Genomic DNA, 22,937 nt, shown 5'->3' on the forward strand with positions numbered 1-22,937 from the left:
GTCGTTTTCAGGTATATTGTCTCTCTCCCGCATAAAATAACTCCAAAGATATGTTTCTAAAAACCTTATTCTCGATATTCTTTATTCTTTAAGCATATTTGAAACTCTGTACGTTTTTGTTAAACGTTGAGCGTGACGAATTTGGTCTTAGGCGGCGTAAGGCTTCTCCTTTCACGAATCCCGTATTTATGCCTTTAAGTGTGTGACATGAAAAGTAGTTCGTGTATTAGAGGGTCGCTGGATTTTTTTTATTATTATTATTATGAAAATTACCAACAGGAACTCAAAAGAGTTTCCTCCCAAATTATCCATTCAGGGTGAGGTTTAGAGTAACTCTCTAATCTGTAAACAGACTTGCTTCGGAAAGAAACTTTTATTACGGAAAAATTAACAAATGCAGCGAGCGAAGCATATGCAACACACTCAAAACTGCTGACACTTAATTGATGCGTAGGAGCTGATCCATGAAACATAAGTAAGTTGTTTTCAAAGGGCTGTGTGAAAAAAAATCCATCCGTGGCGGAGTGGGATGGATATTTTTTTGGAATTACGAAATCTATGCTACAAATGCTATATTACAATGCTTAATTAAGGAAGTTCTTCATTTCACTGTCAATTTTTTTAGCGTCCAATAAATATTCCGTTTATTGTTTTTAATTGCTCGTATTCATGATGACGTCAGGGCTTGTTTATGATGGGGACAGAATCGTCTAGAACAATAGAAATTCGTTTAAAACTCGCTCTGGTAAGAAAAGTTTGAACTCAAATGGCCTGGGACTCGAATATGAGATGCACTAATGTTTAATAAGCAATATTTATTGCACTTGATGGCTGTCACCGCTTTTCTTTGGTCAATAAAACGAATTTCAAACGAAATCTCAATTTTTTTTGTGTTGTTGCTGTTTTGTCCCCCTCCCGCGACCATGATTCTTTGTGTTTAAACAATAGATTGTTTTGATGTGACGTCGTTATGAATAAGGGCAATTCAGACCTCGTTTTGTTTTGTTCGCTATGGCGGTAGAAAATTTGAACTAATTTTTTAGTTCTTGACACATGTCATTGTTTGTATAATCTCGTCTCGTTATATGACCTAAATAATATATAATAGTCTAATTACTATGTATATATTAATGCATATATTTTAAGGTAGTTCGGGACTTATAGAAAAGTTCTTAGACTTTGCATAAACAAAGATCGATACAAGTGAAGTTCGGAAATAAATGAAATAAAAATGGGGGTCACCGCGCTCGTTTTCAAACTAAGAGGGGGTAAACTTCAGCAATCTTCCGTATGTTCGGGGTGGTTTCTTTCAAGCCTCATGAGATAGGAATTCCCTTTTTCCACATGGGCAATAAATATGTTGAAGATGAAATACCCGTTTTATTAATCCACGCCAAGACAGATATTCAAGTGGCTTCGACGCCAAATTGAAAAGTACTCAGTTCTTTCTGAGTTGGGAAACTGGCTCCATTTACAATTCGCAAACCATACGCCACATATGCATCATATAACTTTTATTTCAATTTAATAGCGTTGACGTCGACCTCATAAGGCGCTAGTAAATACGTAAAGTGAATATTTTCAGTCTTGAAAAAGTCACTGTCGTTACATTTCTTCGCAGCGGTTTGAACGGTTACCTGAATGGCATGAATTTTGTTGCATTTATCAACGATGACAAAGTCAAAGGCGCTGGTATTAGGACAATGGACTATCATTGCACTATATTTATCTCTAATTATCTGTTCTATCGATTTTCTCGTATCTGTTTTGCTTTGATGTCCACACAAATTTAAGTAGGGGCTAGCAGCAGTGGAACCAGATGCCTCTTCCTTGAAGGAATACTCATTTTCACACATTCCTTGAGATTGCTAAATATCAGCTTCTCCCAGTATTTGCCAACTAAGTTGCCAGGTCTCCCTGCAGATAGGCCTTTTATGGTATCCACCTGATGAAGAGATGGAGCCTCATTATACTTTATGCTTTGGGGCGTGACACGCTGAATGAATGGTGAATGAAGCCATAATTATTTCTTTCATTTACCAAACGCAGGGACGTATCCAGCCTAGTCCACCACGGTCAAACGTCCAACGCGGTTTTCGTTTTATTCAGTGGGATTTTATTTAATGTAAGCAAGGATGAGTAAAAAAAATTCGTTCACGTTATTATCTTTTAATTTTTCTCAAAATGATGAGCTTTTTTCCGTGGAAAACTGACCAAAACTCTTTGCGCCTGATCCAAATTATGTTGACAAATGGCGTCGACGATTCTGCGGTTCACTGTTTAGAACTTTTTTGGTAAACTTTCAAAACGTTTGGTAAATTTTGGTAAATATGTTGGCAATATACTAAACTTTAATAAACAGTGAAAACGACCACCTTAACCTTTAAGTACTTTGCTTAACTTTTGAAAATTTCTCACGTTTGACCGCGGTTAACCAGCCTATAGACCTGCAGATTTGTTCTTCGTGGGGCGGGGTGGGGGGGGGGGAGTTCGGCTCCCATACTGAACTGACAGCCGGGGGGCTCGGCTGTGGCCCTAAAAATGACCCATAAAAGGCACTGTAGGTTGACTGAAAAGCTGATCGAGAATGATATTTTTGTACTCTGCTTTACATGACAAATAAGTTGACTGACTTATTGGCATCTGGTTATCGTTTACCGATTTCAGATGTGTCATGAAGAATTCGACATGTTTTGATTGTCTGCTCATTCTAGCGCTTAATTTGTTGTTAATAGACGAGGTACTAGTCGAGCACATTTACTATAATGTTTTGCAAAGAAAAAATGTTGTTTGTTTACCAAACGGGAAATCGGTAACCTGTAACTGAAATTCTGAAATCGGTAACCGGTAACTGAAAGTCTGAAATCGGTAACCGGTAACCAGATTCCAATTAGTAATCAATTGACACCCTAAATGGTACCAAGTTAATTATAAAATTGTTTTTTTCAACAGCCCCCCTAAATAGTACCATATCTGGAATTTTACACACAAAATGGTACGGCCGAGCCCCCCTGTCAGTTCAGTATCGACCCACACCCCAGGATTTGATCGCCAGAGTAAAAAAATCAATACTTACTACATCCAACAAATAATTAGGATTTTCCAACGTAAACTGCACAACAGCTTCTTCAACCAGAGGGTTAACGACGGATACTTCTTTCAAATCGAATCCTGGTGGTTTCAAACAAGACCAGGAAAAGGTTGATGGTGACCACCTCATTTCAAACATACCACTAGCCTTGCAAGTACTTATCATCGCTAGTGACCTGATGCGCACACGTTTGCACCTATCAGGAATCTACAGTGCTTCGTCTTCTAGTACTTGTAGAATATTAGTAATTGCCTTGGCCATGAAAAGTTCAACGTTACTGTTGCCTCTTAGAAGGTACTTAGCGTACTGAATGACTGTTCGAGGAATATAGCCAATGTGTGCCAGCACGTCGGTGGGCCCGGGGACAATTCCTGCTCAGTTTGGATATCCTGTAATATGACAAATATGAACGTTACAAATCATAAATGTAGTTGGTGATCAGAAGGCTTAACATCAATCTACTGCTACTACACGTTATCCGAAAAATTCGCGAAGCGACGCGACATTCGAGAGTGTAACACGGTACTTTTTATTTCATTATGTAAATTTTCCGTTGTCTACTCATCGCTTTTTCACACTTAGAAGTCAATTGTTTCATACAACAATGAAATACAAAGGAAACTTGTAGCACTGAATAACAAAGGCACATGAATCGCGCATTTTTTTCGACCGAGCGTGCAAAAAATCGTATATACGCGTCTGACTACCCTGCGTCGGAGCGTATGAAATTCGCCTGCGCAGCTAACGTATACGCGAGCGGTACTGTACATAGAGTAGTGAGGCCTCTTTCCTCACCGTCGATTGAACCCTCCGATTGGACTGTCGTTGCAGTTACAGTACCGACTGGAACTAACCCCCACTTCACATGCAAACATCAGTGCAAACATGAGCAGACCCAGATTCGCCAATAAGACACCCTATTTATGGATCCAGAGGCTCAAAAACCCGACCCTATTAGGCGGCACATACCTATATAGCTTATATATGGGCTTGAAGTTTGGTTGGGTTCACTTCAGAAAGTATGTTCTGCTCAGGTCTGCTTTTGGTGCAATTTTAGTGGGGGATAGTTCTTGTCGGTACTGTATGTGGGAAAAATTATTACGCCGCATGTATTTATCAAACATATACAAACCTACAGATCGTTAGAAAAATATTACCTGTTCAAATGTTCTAGCTGAAAATTTTCTTAGCCGAAAATTCTTTGGAATAAAATGTGATTTTTCCGAAAAATGCCAGCTGAAAATTGCTGTCCAAAATTTTCTAAGTGACCTTTTTTTTTTAGTAAAAATGACCGAAAATTTCATGTGTTTGTAGTGTTCGAAAATTTTACGGTGCAAAATGAAGGGGTGATTGGAATAAAGCCCTAAGTGACTTCTGATCAACTGCTAGATTCTCCTTCCAGTTTGTCTTGTATATGCTCATGTAACAATTTGGCTTCAGATCAGGAGTCTCTTAGGGCCTTATTTAAAATAATGTTTGGAATAAGGCCCTAGGTGACTCCTGATTTATAGCCAAATTCTCCCTTCGTTACACGAGCATATACAATATAAACTGGAAGGAGAATCTAGCAGTTGATCAGAAGTCACTCAAAGCTTTATTCCACTCACTCCTTTAAATTAAACAATGCAAAGCATAGAAACCACTAACACAAAATTTAGCTGTCATACGCCATCTGAACAGCTTTACTGAAATGAATATTTGGGTGCTCACTAAGTACAACAAACTCACCATGATTTGTTTGAATAAGGCTCTGCCCACTGATTCTTCTGGGTTGACACAATACACAATATTTAAATCATGGCAACTGAGAAGAGGTTTGTCACCACTGAATAACGAGAACAGACCATGTCTGGAAGTTGCTGCCATGACATTCCAGTTCTAGAATTAAACAATGACTGTTATAGTTGGTGGCTGTAACTGATTAAAGTATGGCCACTAAAAGTGCCTGTCACCCTTAAATACAATTATATTTTCAGAATCAACTCTATGCACATTGAACAGTTAAATGGTGGAATATTTGTTTTGAACATCGCGTTATTGAGCTATATAGATTTGAATTTACAAAATGCTAATTAATGACGTCAACATGGGAATCATTTATTATACAACTACTTGTTTTCACCTCCAAGTGATATTTTTTACCAATCAATTGACTATCCACAGTTTATTTTTTGTATTCATCAAATTAATTATCCTCAAGCTGTATACTGCACATTGTAAATTGGCATAGAAATAATGGCAAATTCCCAGGTTGACATCATCTAATTAGCATTTTGTAAATTCAAAAACAAGAAATATTTCACCATTTAACATCAAACCACAACATTAACAACATTAACTAACTAATGTACATAGAGTTGATTCTGAAAATATCTATTTAAGGGTGATAGACACTTTAATAGAGGTTTGACTGCACACAGTTCAGACTCAGTTTATTATTCAAATTAAGGGTCATTCCTCAGTATTTTTTTTGTTGAGATGACATTTGGAGATATATTTTATGCCATACTAGGTGAAATCAAAATTTCATGTCTTCAATTTATCTCTTATTGTGTGGTTACCAGAAGGTGTACACACAAGTATTTTACATTGCTCAAAATTGTACCTGACCCTCGCAGAGAAGACATCAGAGAAACCACAATATTTGATGCAACAAATTTAATTCAAAATTCCTCTGAATGTGAAATGCTTTTAAAATCTCTATATTTATGTTCTTTTAGACCAACATATCTATAATGCATACAGGGTCATGCAGTGTAGAAGCATTTGGTATTTTCTTGTGACAATTGCCATTATGCAAGTGCACACATGTTGTGGAGATGGCAAAAAATTCCACCCACTGCTAACAATGGAAATATTTTATAAAGTTCAAGTCTTACAACAAAACACACTTTATATGATATTCTGGGGCATGGAGATTCCAGGATGCACATTTCCTGTCACACTGAACCTCCATTGGTTATTCTCAGAGTAAACTAGTCCCAATCCCCCAAATTTTGGCCAAGCAATCGATTTTACTTGAACTAGATCATGGAAACCACAACCACACAAAGCCATATAATTGTCATTTTTTGTTTACAGTTGTGCTTTAAAAGAAAACTTTTCTGCCATAACACCTAAAACTGATTTTATTAAAGAATAATATCTACCAAGAATTAGCAACTGAAACTTTGTATTCAAGATGTTGAAATTTTCTGGTGTATAATGAATATGTAATAGCATCTCAGCTATTGTATTATGTTGAGCTCATGTTGAGATCACTTTTCTGTTTCTATTCTTGCATTGAAAAAAATATTCAGATGTTTGGGGCAGTAATGCTCTGGTAAGTGTTGTCTCTGCAATGGAAATAATGTCCAAAATTTCATATTGTGTAGTTCCATAAATTATCCATACCCTCCCCATGAAAGGGATTTATCCTAAGACTCCCCCTCTCCACGCCCCTGAAAATTCCAATTACATGTACACTTCATACATTTCCTAAAGGTTTTTGACCTTTGAGAACCCCTCATATTCTGTCATAAATCAGAAGTTCTAAGAATGCTTTCAATTTTTTTATTCAGAAATAACAGAAACTTTGGAGTGTCAAACCCTTCCAGAGACAACATTTGGGGAATGGAAGTTGCATACTGTACTGAGCCTTACCCACTGAGCCATCTTCCAATAACTGTTCTGTAGAGGGCACTTGCACACATTTGTGTTCTGGCAACTTTTGTGTGATTTTAGTTTTTATTACTTTTTCAACAAGAAATGTATCTGTCGTCTCCACAACAGGCATTTTGATATTTTCTATAATGTATTACAGTTTATGCAACCATTTTGCATTCCATCCCCAAAATTTGAGATCTATCACAAACTTCATTTATCAAGCAACAACGCTACAAGGATCTTAAGTCTGCCATGAAAGATTCAAAAACCTTCTAGTTGGGGACAAAATACTGTGGAATGACCTTTAATTCAAACTAACTGATAGGTATTCAGTTATACTATTCATATTGCAATGTTTAACTCACAGAGAGGGTGATGGTCTCCTTTAAAATGCACTTCAATATATGTGCAGCTTGTTCATCCCTGGGTATTTGATGGATATTGTTGGTAAAAAGAAAGAATGGCATATCTGCCACAACCTCTCATATAGCTGTTTGAAATCTTTCAGTGGCATGTCATAAAAATTTGGTGTTTCCCTGGGCTAAAAATTAACTCCAGTGCTTGATGGCCAGTCGAGACAGTTTCCTTGAATTCTTAGTGGCCCATCCCAATATGAAGAAGCCCTTGATTTCCTCTAGTTTAAAATGAAAAACTTGAATAAGTGCCCCATGGCTTTTAACTGAGCATTAACTAAAAGGAAAGAACACAAAAAGGCAATGCCCCCGGTAATGCCATGAGACATTTTTCTTTAACATTTTGGCCATTCATTTGGCACTATAAAATTATTAGAGGTGTTAAGTGTTTTTATTTATTTAAGTAAATAAAGTAAACTGCAATAAAGTAACTTCAAGAATTTATTTGCACTTGTTGTAAAAATCATTGTAGAAAAAGCTGGGTTTTTGTTCAAAGACATTCTTGTATGCAGTGACTGTGGTTACAGGTATTTCTGGATAAGCCTATCAACAAATTCTTCCTCAAAGCAGAAACGTGTACCTCGAAACCATCCTGCACGGAACTCTAGGTATGTCCAGAGTCACGTGGCAGTCACAAAATCAAAATGGTGTCTATTTTGTGAATGTGGATTGCTTGTGAAATCACTGTTAAAATGGCTCGGAATTTCCACTTTAGAACTAAAAATTAACTAAAATAGATAATCTTAGAGTCCAGGCAAAGAAACGAAGAGAAGGGTAGTCCAATTGAACTATATATTGAGTTTTATTTTTAACTTTGTACTTTGAATAACTTACATTGCAACGTTATGAAATTCTGTAGCATAGTCGCACACTGGGCATTCAACCCTTAACTTTTGGTAGCCCTAGTCAGTTTGAACTCGCCACTGGCGACCGTGTGACTGCCAATTTTTAGCCCTGGTTTCCCATAGGAGAGATTGTCAGATGAAAGAGAGTAAACTAAACATATATTTTAAGGGCATACATAGCTGGGGCAGACATGTATCTTTAATATGGAATTCAAATGGAAATGATTTGTTGTGTTTTCAAACAATGTGGTAAAGAAAAGCATGAACTTGCAACTTAACACTTGATTGGCCCCACCATCTCTTTACACGAAAAAGGTATACAAAAGGGCTATTCAATGGCTGAATTATGTAAATATGGTTCTTATTAATATTTACATTGCTAGGTGACAAATAACCTATATTTGAACAGCCGAAATAACAGTAGAATATATGTTGTACTCACAAAATATGCTGTTCTCCAATCCTCCTCCCCAATTGTTGCCTTAACTGCTATATGATGTGAAAGGAGAGCGCTCTTGCCAACCCCCTTGGAACCTGACAGATAGATAAATAGATAGGTAGATAGATAGACACAAGAGAATCTGTCACAACTGCTGTTTGGGAATTGCACCTTGCAAAATAATTATTACTAGTAATAAAAAGTAAATGTGCATCTAAAAAATTGCATTGCTGTGACACATTAATACTTAATTTGGTGACCATTTGCTGTGAATGCTGTGAGATACCTTCAAGGTTAGGCACTTGCTAAAAACAATTACCATTGGTAGATCATTTTACTCAAGCTAATAAAGACCAGTTACTACTGAGCTTTTGTTACTTTCTTTGATGTGTTTTTTAACATATGCAAATTAGGACCTGCTTGACAAACAATAGAATCTGTGTATAATACACACTGCGATTTTGATGGTTATTTTTATAGAAAAAAATGCATATTATACACGGGTAAATATGGTACAGTTGAACCTTGGACCCTTGGGTTTGCCCTGCTTTTCTCAGGCATTTACTATTGGCTATCTTGAACTCAGCTACCTCAAACTCCTTATCTTGAACAAAGAGCAGCATCCCTTGTTCCTGTTTTACAAACAAATTTACCCCTCTATCTCAAACTCCCAGCTGTATGAGCAAATTGGTGCTTCCCTTAAGAGTTCAAGACTAGCTGGGTTCTGCACTGTACAGTTGCTAATTTTTGTGTAACACAGGAACAAACATTTCCCACTATTTTCTACAGTAGAATTGTTTTAGGTAACTATAATGTCTTTTGCACATATTTTTTTAATTATAACTAAAAAAGGTAATTTTTATCTTCCTGAAATTTGCACTGTGATCAAGAAACTCCTCTGTTTGTCCGTTTTCTACTGCCGATGTAGACAACAGATACTGATAACAACAGCCATTCCATGCAACGCTACATCATTTGACATTACGCTGAGCCATTTCACACGACGCCACACCATTTATGTGTACGCTGTACCATTCAACATTATGCTGAGCCATCTCATGCAACTCTACACTGTTTATATGTACGCTGTACCATTCAAAATTACGCTTAGCCATTTCACACAACGCTACACTGTTTGTGTGTACGCTGTGCTACTGGCTTTCTTTTCCTGTTCAAACAGGGTTTACCGTTGACAAATAGGTATCAAAGTGACAGTAAAAGCATTGTAGTCCATAAGCAAGAAAGAAGTGAAGGAATGTTACTTCTAGAATGGCTAGAATTAAACTGAGTCATTGTGTTGTGATCTGCATGAGCGGCCTAGGAACTCCATTGACAAGGTAAATAAGAGCACATAAAAAATGCCTTTTTTCACTTTCAGTTTTCCTTTTTTTGAGGGAAATAAACAGGAACTTAAGAAAACTCCTAGAAAAACAGTTCTAAGGGCTTTTGCTTAAAGCGGAAAAACTGATTTGCACATGTTCTCAAGATCGTGCATGAGATAACTGGATCTAACTGGATCTAACTGGATCTAACTGGATCTAACTGGATAACTGGTTGCTCTATTTGGCATCACTTTAAGTGATATCTTTGTGTAAAAATACTATGGAAACACAAACTGTGTAGCAAGAAACTCTTTTGTCATCTCCACTTTATACTTTCTCTGCTTCCCAAGAGTACAGGGTCAGATTGTTAAAAGCTGAGTTTAGATAACTAATGGTCAGTGTAAAATCTGATTTCATATCTGAAAGCTTTCAAATGAAATTCAGTCTACATGTACAATTCCTTTAGTCTGTGATTTGATGATTGGATGCCCTAAAAAACTATGGTATATTATTTTAAAAGGCTTTTAAACAAAGTATTAAACATTCCCTGAATAAAATTTAACCCTGGGTTAGCTCTTATAAACCTTCGAACAACTGGGCCCAGGATTGAACAAGTTTCAATTAAACTAAGTTGTAATTTCAACAAGAAAAAGTTGCGATCATTTTTACACCAACAATTCCAGGCACAGCTGCAACATTTGCAATCTGCCTTATACCAGGAAGGAAACCACCAATACCTGAAGAGCATTTTAATTTAATTGTATAAAAGGAATAAGACAAATGCAGCAAATATAATTTCAAATGTTTAAAGTACTGTACCTTGAGTTCCAGCCCAGTACTTCAGCTCATCAAACATTAGTTTTTCGAGCAGCTTGTTTATATAGAAGATACCTTCAACCTTTAAAGAAAAAAAAAAAAGAAAAGAATAGTTTGAACTTTAGAGTTGAATACTTGCAATGTACACCTCAAGTCTTGTATCTGAAACAGTATGTAAAAATTTGTCCATGGTACTAATTAATCAGAACATCCTAATCCAGTACTTATTAGGACATTCTTGCATCAACAATTTCCAGCAAAACACCACAGTCTGCAACTAGGGGAAAAGGTGAGAAATTAGGGGGGATGGGGACAATTATGGATATAATCTGGGTTTGATGGAGGAAGTGAGGACAAAATATATTTGTCCAATTCAGTCAACCCTGTAATAAGCAGTCACCCGCGGGAATATGGCGTCTACTACAGTGCAAGTGCTCAATACGGTGCCACCTAAGACAGGTTTGACTGTAGTTCGTGAATTGACTGATTGAAACAAACAAACAAACAAAAAGAAAATAGTTCTGACATGAGAGACGTGGAGGGGGGCAGGGGGCGGGGATTTGATCATAATGTGGGCAGAAAAGGTGGGGAACAGGGGGGGGGGGGGGAAGAACAAAATCTAGTTGTCCCAGAAAAAATTTCCTTTGTGACAAAACTTATTTCAAAGAAGGAAATTACTTTGACGGATATGGCAGGTGTAAGGGGATTTATTTCGATGACCATAGCTTATTATCAACATTCTCACGTATGACATCGCCAGACGTGTATTTTGACGCGCACGCTACTCAGCTGGAGTTGAGCTTCCGATCTGATGTTTGGCGCGCGTTCACTTACCTTCATTTTTGGGACAAAGCCTTTCTTGATAAGAAACGAGTTTTCGTTTAAGCGCTCAATATAAATGCACTCCTCTTTGAATGTACGGTGTTCTTTCGCCATGTGATGTTAATCTTTTCATTCACGTTTCACAAAGGTTTCAGTGAACTCGGCGAAGGGAGAAAAGCCATGTAGCAATAAATCAGCGAATGATTCCCGTTTGAATATGCGCGCAGTACAAATTCTTATCCAGTCCTTCTCTGGAGGGTAATCCATAATGGCGGACGACGTGAGATTGTTTTTATTAATTCTCTAAGGATAAACCAAAACGGTTGTTTGTTATTTAAAAGAGCTTTTACATTCAGTTTCTCAACTAAAGCTCTTTGCTTATTGCTCCATAATGGCAGAGAAGAATTCGAAAGGGAAGAAGCGAAAATGGGAACCAGTAGAATTGGACGATCCTTCGTTCTTTGCGGGCGAAATGGATGGATTTGTGTCCCTTGAAGTCATGGAAGATTATCATCCAGAAGAGCTAGCAGGAATTGGTGCAGGTGGACCAGCTCAGAAGAAGAAAATAAAAGAACGGCCGCTGCAGGAGGTGAATTGCTTAAAGTGCTTTAAAACGTATCGCATGGTTAAATTTAGAAGATACAAATGTAAGATTCACTTCAAGCACGTGGTGAAATTACCCTTGTATTTTACGAGAAATTGGGAAAAATTATCTTTTTAAATTTTTTTATTCATTTTTTTTTTTATCTTAACTCATCTTTAATTATTAAATGTTGAGGGTTGTCCAATACATCCAAATTGGGTTGAGTCGTTCACAAATCGACCCACCAGAAGTTAATTAGTGGAAATCTGAATAAACCGTGCCTCTTAAGGTGGAAATGTCTTACCACAAGTCGATTTTCGAGACGCATAATAATAATCCTCAACCTGACCCAAATGGAATGACTTGTCTCCTGAGTCAGATTGGGTGTATATATTGGACATGAGAATCAAAACTAAGATAACTGCCAGTCATACCTTAAATGAGAAAAGAAACAAACAAACAAACAAAAAGAAAACAGCAACAACAACAACAACAACAACAACACTCACCACAAGAACTACATGGAAATACAGGAATTGACTGAAGTCATTGAGAGCAGTTTGTCCTAATTTTTTCAAAGACAGCAGACTGCATTGTCCAAAGGGCTCATGCATTTTTTCAGTCTTTACCCATACATGCACAATTATGTATATCTAAGAATAGAAGCTTCTTTTTGGTTTTCTCTAGAAGTTTGGCTCACGGAGAAAAAAAAAGCTACATAGTATTGTCTTTTGATTTAAATCCTCAGGATAATCTGGAACAAACAGTTACCACACCATCCACACAACTTGAAAAAGCACGAAGAATGACCAACAGACAAAGGGAAAAAAGAAGAAGAAAAGAAAAACAAGGCCTAAAGTGAAGCCCAGTCAGAAGAGCAAAACAGAGTAGAAATGGTCACTGACAATAGACTGGTGGAAGATCCTTCAGGTAAGAGTTAATTTTAGGAATTATGGACAGGAAATGCACAAAACAAAGTACAATTTTACTCCAATGATTGTCCTTGAATTTTATTATCAAGAAGAGAATCAAACACATTTTGTGTAGATAATGTTATCTTGGAAAAGAGATGATTTTCTATAAATAATGGGAATTGAACTAAGTGAAGTGCAATTTGGGCTGAAATCATATGCGTGATTTCAAAATCTAATGAGTGCACAGCAGGAGTTTGATTTGAAATCACAAGTATGATTTCAGACCAAAATTGCACGACACGAGGTTCAATTACCACTTTATTACATCCATTTCATTTTGAAATCACCCAAATACAGGACTTGGTAAGTTCAAATATTTTATTGATGCAGCACTGAGCTGGTCTGAAATTAAATTCATCCATTTTTTGGGGGGAAAAAGTAAGAGTTTTGGAAACAAAAGTTGCAAAATTTGCCATGCAATACTCTTTGTCTTTTATTTCCTGCAATTTGATCGGTTACTTTAAACAAGCCTTGAAATCTGATTGGTTGTTTTGTCTTTAGTGTAGCCTCCTCATTAACTGGAAAAAAGATGCAATTTAAGGCAAAAAATGGTGCGATTTGTGAGTAAATCGCATCAATTAGAGCCAATCAGATTACAGGGACCACCAGTGATTTTAAAATGGGTGTAATAAATAATGTAATTTTACTGATAAGTTTTTTATTACTCTATTGTTATTTATTAATAAAGTATTTATTAATTTAGATTATAAAACCTTTATAAACATATTTCATATCTATACAGGTACAAATAACCCATTCCATTCAACTGTAATAAAATGATATTTCCCACTAACACTATAAGTTTAAGATGCAATCATATTTTATAGCTAAATCATTTATTTTGAATGAACTAAACTGTAGAGCCCATGGCAGATATGAGTGCTTGGGAAGTCCTTGGTGTTCCCAAAGAAGTTCAGAGAGGACTCAGTGAACAAAGTTTTACTACACTAACCCCTTTACAGACTCTCTCCCTTCTGCCTGCAATATTCCACCACAGGGACATCACTGGTGCAGCAGAAACAGTGAGTTGAATCAGAGCAGTTAGATTGGTGGAGGTCTCTCTTTTTATGTGTATTGTTTGTGTACTTGGTTTCACAACTATTGTGAAGATATGTAGGCATTCTATATCTTCCTATATATACACATTAGTTGGTTGATGGAACATTATTTATACAAAAATGTGCATTACAATAAGATTGTCAAGATAAGTCCCTTCAAGTTGTAAGTTTCGTAGTTCTCATATCATTTGTTGGATAACCCTGGTGAAAAACCTCACAGGATCTTTGAGGATCTTCAAGGATTGACAAAGACCTGCCAAAGATCCTTAAGGACAAGGATCTTTAAAAGATCTTTAAAGGATCTGTAAAAGATCCTCAAAGATCTTTGTAAGCAAAAACGTTTGTTAAGATCCTCAAGGATTTGATAAAGATCCTCAAAGGATATTACAAAGATCCTCATAAGGATCCTCGCAAAGTTCTTTTCAAGGATCCTTCAAGATCCTCAAGGATTTAGCAAGGATCTTTCAAAGACCCTCAAAAGATCCTTTCAAGGATCCTTTCAAGATCTTTGTAAGGATCCTTAAGGATTTAATCAGGATCTTGCAAGGATCCTAGTCAAGATCTTTGCAGGATCTTTTTGAGGATCTTTCAAGATCCTCAAGGATTTAATGAGGATCTTTTAAAGACCTTCCAAAGATCCTTTCAAGGATCCTATTAAGATCTTTGCAAGGATCCTTAAGGATTTGATCAGGATCTTACAAGGATCCTACTCAAGATCTTTGCAAGATCTTTTCAAGGATCCTTCAAGATCCTCAAGGATTTAATGAGGATCTTTTAAAGACCTACAAAAGATCCTTTCAAGGATCCTGTAAAGATCTTTGCCAGGATCCTTAGGAATTTGATCAGGATCTTACAAGGATCCTTAAGTCAAGATCTTTGCAGGATCTTTTCAAGGATCCTTCAGGATCCTCAAGGATTTAATGAGGATCTTTTAAAGACCCTCAAAAGAACCTTTTAGGGATCCTGCTAAGATCTTTGCTAAGATCCTTAAGAATTTGATTAGGAGTTACAAGGATCCTAGTCAAGATCTTTGCATGATCTGTTCTACGATCCTTTAAGATCCTCAAGGAATTGAAAAGGATCTTCCAAATATCTTTAAAAGATTCATTTCATGATATTGTACAGCTCTTTGTAAGGATCCTTTTTGAATTTGATGTGGATCTCAAAGGCAACTTTGTCAAGATCTCTACCACATCTCTGCATTATGAATTAGGTTCCTTTGAAATCCTCAAGTAATTTCAAACATAACAAAATTGTAAATTGAGGGCTCACTGTTTATAATTTAAACACAACAAGGAATTTTCGCAGAAAATTATTGTGCAATGAGTGTAATGAAGGTTACCGCATGGCAACGCCATGCTCGAGGCTTTCGGGAAACTTTGTGACTACTTACATGACAACAAAGAGGGTTTTGCATTATGGGATAGGAATTTATACGCGCCGAGATTTTTAACGGTCGCATAAAAACATAAGAAGCTCGTTGTTACGGCAAATATCATCGACAATGGTCGGAACTAAAGGGAAAATGTACACAGAAATAAAGGTAAAGGAAAGGCGTTTTCTGGAGTTCAGAAACAAGCAAAAAGAGAGACAGAAACAACCGAAATCGTCAATCAAACTCCAAGAAGGTCTCGCGATTGCTCTGACTCTGGGGCTGAATGAAAAAAATTCTTTGGTACTTCTGGAAAGAAAATGAAGATGCCATCCTCGCCTAATGATTCTTACTCTGAGCTCTTGGAGAGTTAGGATGCAAATGATGTGTTACAGGGACAAGGATACAGGCTTATCGATCTAGAGAGATTCTCCTCGACGCTCACTGAAGGACATGTTTCTGAAGAAGGTGTGAATTTACTTGGTTCTGTGTAACCAACTTAAAAAGCTCTTTTAGAGGTTGTCATATGAATTCCCGAAAACACTTATTTTGTACCTCAGGATGTATTAGTTCAATTAATCTGAAGTTTTCAGGGCTGTATCCTCTTACTGAGTTGAGTTGGATAAGCTAACAGTTTCTCTATAAGCTGAATTTTAAGTAAGATGTTGTGGAATAACTCACCTAAGAATCTCGGTGAACTTTGAACGGGCATTGTGCCCATAATATAAACGACTCCAAAAGTTCAGCTCAGCTCATCCAAAAGAACGACCCTAGTACTTTGTTTTGACACTAAAAACACTTGATTTCATGCAATCTTTGTGCAGTTATCTTTTCTCAAGTTCACCTAGGTTTTTCACACCATATGGTGGACAAATTGATCTGATGTCAAATAACAAATTAGTTTAGGGCAACATATTAGTTATATTCAGTATGTGTGATTCCTAAGCTTTCCTTTGGTATATAGGTTAATATGGTTCAGAAATATAGTCATTGAAGTACTCTTGTTTGCCTTTTTTTCATGTTTACCCCCTCTGTAAGAGTAGTCTGAGTCTGGTCATAGTCAAGTTTAACACATATATTTTGGTCTTCTTATCTTTGAGCTGGACTGTTGCCAGATTTTTTGGAAAATGAAAATCTTAGTACTAACCTAAAGTCTGAACAGAAATAGTGTAGAAGTAGTCCAACTAGAAGAGGATGGGTAATTCTCGTTTAGCAATAAAAAAAAAGTTTTATCTTCATTTTTTTATGTTTGGTTCAATTTTTCTTTTTAACTTAGTATGAGGATTTAAGTATGCTTATTTTCTTGTCAAAATTTCGAAGGTTCTATAACATTCTTGCTAAGATCTTCAACGATCTTCCATTTCCTTGCCAGGATCTTCAAGGTTCACTGACATTCTTGTCAAGATCTTTAAGGATCTTCAAAACTCTTACAAAGATCTTTAATTTGGCTGTCAAAATCTTCAAGGATCTTTCTTTTTTATGCCAAGATCTTCAAAGATCTTTCAATTTATTGCCAAGATCTTTAAGGGTTTTTTATTTTCTTTCCAAGATCTTTAAGGATCTTCAAAATTTTCAAAAAGATCCTTGAAGATCTTGGCAAGAAAATGAGAGATCCTCAAAGATCTTAACAAGAATTTGGAAGATCCTCAAAGAATTTTCAAAGATCTTTAAAGGATCTTCAAAGTTCATGTAAAGATCTTTGAAGATCCAGACAAGATCTTGACAGGAAAATGAAAGATCCTTAAAGATCTTGTCAAGAAAGTCAAAGATCCTCAAAGATCTTGGCAAGAAAATGAAAGATCCTTGAAGATCTTGGCAAGAAAATGAAGGATCCTTGAAGATCTTGGCAAGAAAATGAAAGATCCTTGAAGATCTTGGCAAGAAAATGAAAGATCCTTGAAGATCTTGGCAAGAAAATGAAGGATCCTTGAAGATCTTGGCAAGAAAATGAAAGATCCTTGAAGATCTTGGCAAGAAAATGAAAGATCCTTGAAGATCTTGGCAAGAAAATGAAGGATCCTTGAAGATCTTAACAAGAATTTTGAAGATCCTCATGAAGATCCTCAAGAGGATCCTCAAAGGTCCTCATGAAGATCTTGTAAGATCCTTAAAGATCCTTGAAAGATTTTCACCAGGGAATGCCTTGAAATTGTCTGTTGAAGTTATGATAAAATCACTTGGGAGAAGTTTAGCTTCCAGGAATGGCTGGTTTTTGAGGAGGTTATTATTTAAGGGTATTAATTAAACAATTTTATGTATTTACTAGGGTTCAGGTAAAACACTAGCCTTTGGGATTCCAATTCTCACCCACATCCTTGGCCACAAGTCCAGTCAAGAAGCAGGTGAAACTACAGAACATACTACCAAAAATAATACCACAAATGCCACAGAAACTGGTTATGGAATTTCCAAGCTCAAGAAACCCCTTCTGGCGTTGATAATGACACCAACCTGAGAATTGGTTATGCAAATAAAAAATCATCTCAAACAGGCTACAAAACACACATCTTTAGAGGTAACATCATGTACTTAAATTGACAATTTGGAAGTCATCTCCACAGTTAGATTCTGTTTTCCCATTGTCAGAAACTCAATTATTACTTTATTTTTATTGGCCCAAGTCAATTTTGTCTCCTGAGCCTTCAATACTCCTCTTTTAAGTGGAGCAGAATGCAAACCTATCTCTTGTTTGGAAAGCATTTTTTAAATTTTTTTGGGAGAAACATGAATTTGTGGCCACAATAGGCTTAAGCATTTTAAATAATGATGAGTTAGAGCTGAAAACATTGTTATTCCCTCAAACATTAACTCTATTGTTTTTTGGTACCATATTCTGGACTTAAATATATATTTTAGCTTCACCCCTTCACCAGCAAAGTATATAAAAACCCTTTTGTTCAGAGAATTACAATCCTACCCCTTATGATGTACCATTTACCCCCTACCCTCCCCTCCCTTGCCTCCCCTTCTAGTCCTGTTTCAACTTGTATCTTTTATCAGAGAAATACCCACCAAACAAAGTCCCTCAAAATTATTTGAATCAATAAACAACTCCTTTTTTTCAAGATTGTTGTGGTTGGAGGAATGGCACCTCAAAAACAACAGAGGCTTTTGAACAAGTGTCCTGAGATAATAGTAGCCACCCTGGGAAGACTGTGGGATTTGATTTCTGATGTAAGTACCTCATGTATCATAAGTTGTACTGATTCACTTTCTTTTTGAGATCTGAAATAGTTGACACACACTTGTACATGTAGGCATGTTTCTCATGAGATCGGTTGTCCTGTGTAGTTTTCAGCATGAATTTGGATTTCCAATGTAAGTTTTTCCAGTGTAAGTTTTTCCGTTTGTAAAACGCCGCAAAAAATGATAAGTACAGCTGTAAGGAACCGTAGAAAGCCTGACAGAAGCAAAGATCTCATGTGTAATTGAAGAGAAGGTTTGTAATAGTTGAGCTGACAAGGAAGCGAAACTCTTCAAGATCCAGGATACAATTTTTATTACTTTTTATTGTTGGTTTGAGCCAAATGCATCTACATGTACACCACATTGTCTAGGAAACATGATCCACGGAACCACAAGGTTCCAAATCGAAGGAGAACTACGAAACATACAGTTGTTGTAAAAATCACCTCATTAAGATTTATTTTGAATTTACTCTCTAAGACCTGTATCTCCACTATTTCCTTTCCCGGTACCCAGGCCGTACTTTGGTTTTCTCAAACATTGTAGACTGCGTGAGGAGACTGGGCTCCTTGTGTAGGCTCCTGGACTTTAACCCGTGGGTTCTGCACGCCCGCATGCAACAAAGGCAAAGATTAAAGAATTTAGACAGGCCGGGTGAAAACTGAGTGAGATGGAAAAAAAATAAAAATACAAAAAAACAATGAAACAAACGAAACAAACAAAAACAAAAACCAGAAAAAAAACAAACAAACGAAACAAAGCAACAATTAGGAACCTAATTTTGTAGACAACGTGCTTTTTTCCTGTTGCGTCTTTCACGTTCTTTACTGCGCAACTTGCTTTGCACAAAACACTAGGCGACACGCGTGTTATGTGGCCTTAGATCAGAATCATCCTGATCTTCTTACTATTTTTTTTTCATGAAAACAGTGAGTATAGTTTACGAACTAACCGACCAATGGAATTTCCTCTATGTATAGACTATAACTGGATCGCCTTGACTGATTAAAACCCGCCCCTCCTCCCTCGGAGAATATTTAAAGCTAGATAGGACTTACACCAGCAAATAAAATTTTAGCTGATTTTTTTTCTTGCCTGTTAGATTTAAGAAAAGTGCGAGTGGCTTACTTCTGGCTACAGATGTGGCCGCGAGAGGTTTGGACATACCAGCTGTTGAGCATGTAATTCACTATCAAGTCCCGAAGGACCTTGATGTAAGTACGTGTAAGTATGTGTGTACGGTTGGTTAGCTTGTGTCGGTGGTTAGCCTGTGCGGCAGGCGGGAACGAAAGCGATTGCTTTTTGGCGGCAGTGCTTTCATCATCCGCGAAACTCTACCTTGACAAAAGGCTTCGGAAGTCACGCTGCTTCAACCGACCATGCATTTATTTACTTATTCCTAAAACTTCATTTCCTAAATCTTTGTTTTGTTTCCAATTTGAATTAATGTGTGAGGTTCACCTACCGAAATCAAAACATAATTCCAACAGACAAAGGGAAAAAAGAAGAGGAAAAAGAAAAACAAGGCCCAAAGTAAAGCCCAGTCAGAAGAGCAAAACAGAGTAGAAATGGTCACTGACAATAGACTGGTGGAAGATCCTCCAGGTAAGATTTAATTTTAGGAATTATGGATGGGAAATGCACAAAACAAAGTACAATTTTACTCTAATGATTGTCCTTGAATTTTATTATTAAGAAGAGAATCAAACACATTTTGTGTAGATAATGTTATCTTGGAAAAGACATGATTTTCTATAAGTAATGGTAATTGAACAAAGTGGAGTGCAATTTGGGCTGAAATCATATGCGTGATTTCAAAATCAAACAAGTGCACAGCGTGAGTTAGATTTGAAATCACAAGTATGATTTCAGACATGACACGAGGTTCAATTACCACTTTATTACATCCATTTTGAAATCACCCAAATACAGGACTTGGCAAGTTCAAATATTTTATTGCTGCAGTACTGAGCTGGTCTGAAATGAAATTCATCCATTTTTTTTTTTTGGGGGGGGGGGGGGAAGTAAGAGTTTTGGAAACAAAAGTTGCAAAATTTGCCACGTGATACTCTTTGTCTTTCATTTTCCTGCAATTTGATCAGTTACTTTAAACAAGCCTTGAAATCTGATTAGTTGTTTTGTTTTTAGTGTAGCCACCTCATTGGCTGGAAAAAAGATGTGATTTAAGGCGAAAATGATGTGATTTGTGAATAAATTGCATCAATTAGAGCCAATCAGATTACAGGGACCACCAGTGATTTCAAAATGGGTGTAATAAATAATGTAATTTTACTGATAAGTTTTTTATTACTGTATTGTTATTTATTAATTAAGTGTTTATTAATTTAGATTATGTAACCTTTATAAACATATTTCATATCTATGCAGGTACAAATAACTTATTATGTTCAACTGTAATAAAATGATATTTCCCACCAACACTATGAGTTTAAGATGCAGTCATATTTTATAGCTAAATCATTTATTTTGAATGAACTAAACTTCAGAGCCCATGGTAGATATTAGTACTTGGGAAGTCCTTGGTACATACATACATACATACATAAGCTTTATTTATCCTCAGATTTCAGTGTAGCTTACAAGCTAGTATCTCCGATCCTAATTACTAATTTTAAAAGTTACAGCAAGAACAAGGCTAAAAAGAGAAAAAAATAATTCATAATATATTAATATTATAATCATTAACATAATAATATAGTGTAATATTAATGTAATAGTAACAGAAACCGTGCACTAACAGTTTGCGCTTAAATTCACTATAATCTACAGTCTTTCTAAAGTGGTCAGGGAGGGAGTTCCAGTACTTAACAGATGAATAGCTAAAATAATTTAGACCATATGTGGTTGTAAACGGCTCAGGAAGTGATAAAATATTGGTGCCCCTTGGGGAGTAAGCAGCAGATCTTAGCTTGATTAGTTGTTTCAAATAGCACGGATATTTACCAAGATGGAGGCAGTTGAATATACAAATCATCATATTTTGTATCCTCCTGTTGGCTAAACCACACACACCTGCCTTGTCTAAAAGATCATCATAGTTCGAGTCCCAGTCCTTCAAAACAAATCTTAAAATACCTCTATTTAAGGTGTCCAGTTTAACAGAGTCCTCTGAATTACAAAAGTGCCATATCACTGAACAGTAGTGAAAATGGGGTAACATAAACGTTTTATAAAGGCGAAGCGTAATTTCGGTAGAAATAAGTTTGCCAAATCTTTTGAAGACACTGAACTGATTATTTATTTTTTTACATACAGAGGATATGTGTTCCTTGAAATTAAGTTCATTATCAAGAATTATTCCAAAAAGTTCCAGGCATCTTGTGGTTGAGAAGGAGAAAGGGTAATCGGTTTTGCCAAGAACCATCCCTTGGTGTTTAGCGGGGTTGGCTTTCATCCCATTGTCTTCGAACCATTTGCTTGCTATTTGTACATCATGATTGATCCGCTGTTCCAAGGCTACTGGGTCTACGTCAGATGTGTACAGTTGGCAGTCATCAGCATAAGTGTTTAGTTTTACAGACTTAATGTGAAAGATGAGGTCATTGAGGAACATGTTGAAAAACATGGGTCCCAGGACACTGCCTTGAGGCACGCCACGCTTCACGCTCATCCAATCCGAATAAGTATCACCAATTTTCACTCGCTGCATTCTATCCGTCAAGTAGTCACCGATAAGGGCACAGCTGGATTCATGCAAACCATACGCTTTCAGTTTCGCTAGTAGCAAAGCATGAGGTACGGTGTCGAAAGCTTTTGACAAATCCATTGATATAACCGCCACGATCTCTTTATTATCTAGACTACGCCTCCAGTCCTCAGTCAGCCTAAGCAAAGATGTCTCACAGCTATGGTGCCTTCTGTAGGCAGATACGTATTCGGACAATATGTTTTGGTAAAAGTCGCCCATTTGAGCTGAAAGCAGCCTCTCGAAAACATTATTGAGCGCAGGTAAAACGGTCACTGGTCGATAATTGCTTTTGTTCAGTTCATCGTGCCTTTTAAATAAAGGAGTAACTTGACCTAATTTCCAGCGCGACGGATACTGTCCTGTCCTGATCGAGTGATTCATTATTGCAGCAATAGGACCAGCAATCGCGTTGGCAGACTCTTTTACCAGTCGCGGTGGTATTCCGTCATGACCACAGGATTTGCGGGAGTTGATTTCGAGTAACAAAGCTTCCACTTCGGTTTTATTAGTATATTGAAAAGCAAATTTGTTTCTCACAGCGAGCTGTTCATTGTTGTTGAAAATCGCCTGAATGCTAGGATGCGCATCAAACTCTTTTTCATAACTCTGTTCAGTAATCTCTTCCCGTATAGAGAAGTAGGCCTCTTGCAAAAAAGAAAATT

General features: G+C 36.8%; 1 protein-coding gene across 1 annotated transcript; it reads right to left on the reverse strand.

The window, feature by feature from the left end:
• Positions 1-358: 358 nt before the first annotated feature.
• LOC149045410 (RNA-splicing ligase RtcB homolog) lies at positions 359-12,818 on the reverse strand. The gene is made up of 5 exons (XM_089208190.1): positions 11,406-12,818; positions 10,575-10,653; positions 8,437-8,528; positions 4,820-4,969; positions 359-3,480 (listed from the first exon to the last, which is right to left on the reverse strand). Exons 1-5 carry the CDS (start codon positions 11,505-11,507, stop codon positions 3,379-3,381), a joined length of 525 nt encoding a protein of 174 aa, XP_089064316.1. The 5' UTR covers positions 11,508-12,818; the 3' UTR covers positions 359-3,378.
• Between the last annotated feature and the right edge of the window lie 10,119 nt (positions 12,819-22,937).

Source organism: Pocillopora damicornis, chromosome 5, assembly GCF_964200805.1.
Source record: "Pocillopora damicornis chromosome 5, jaPocDami1.2, whole genome shotgun sequence".
Classification (NCBI taxonomy): Eukaryota; Metazoa; Cnidaria; class Anthozoa; order Scleractinia; family Pocilloporidae; genus Pocillopora; species Pocillopora damicornis.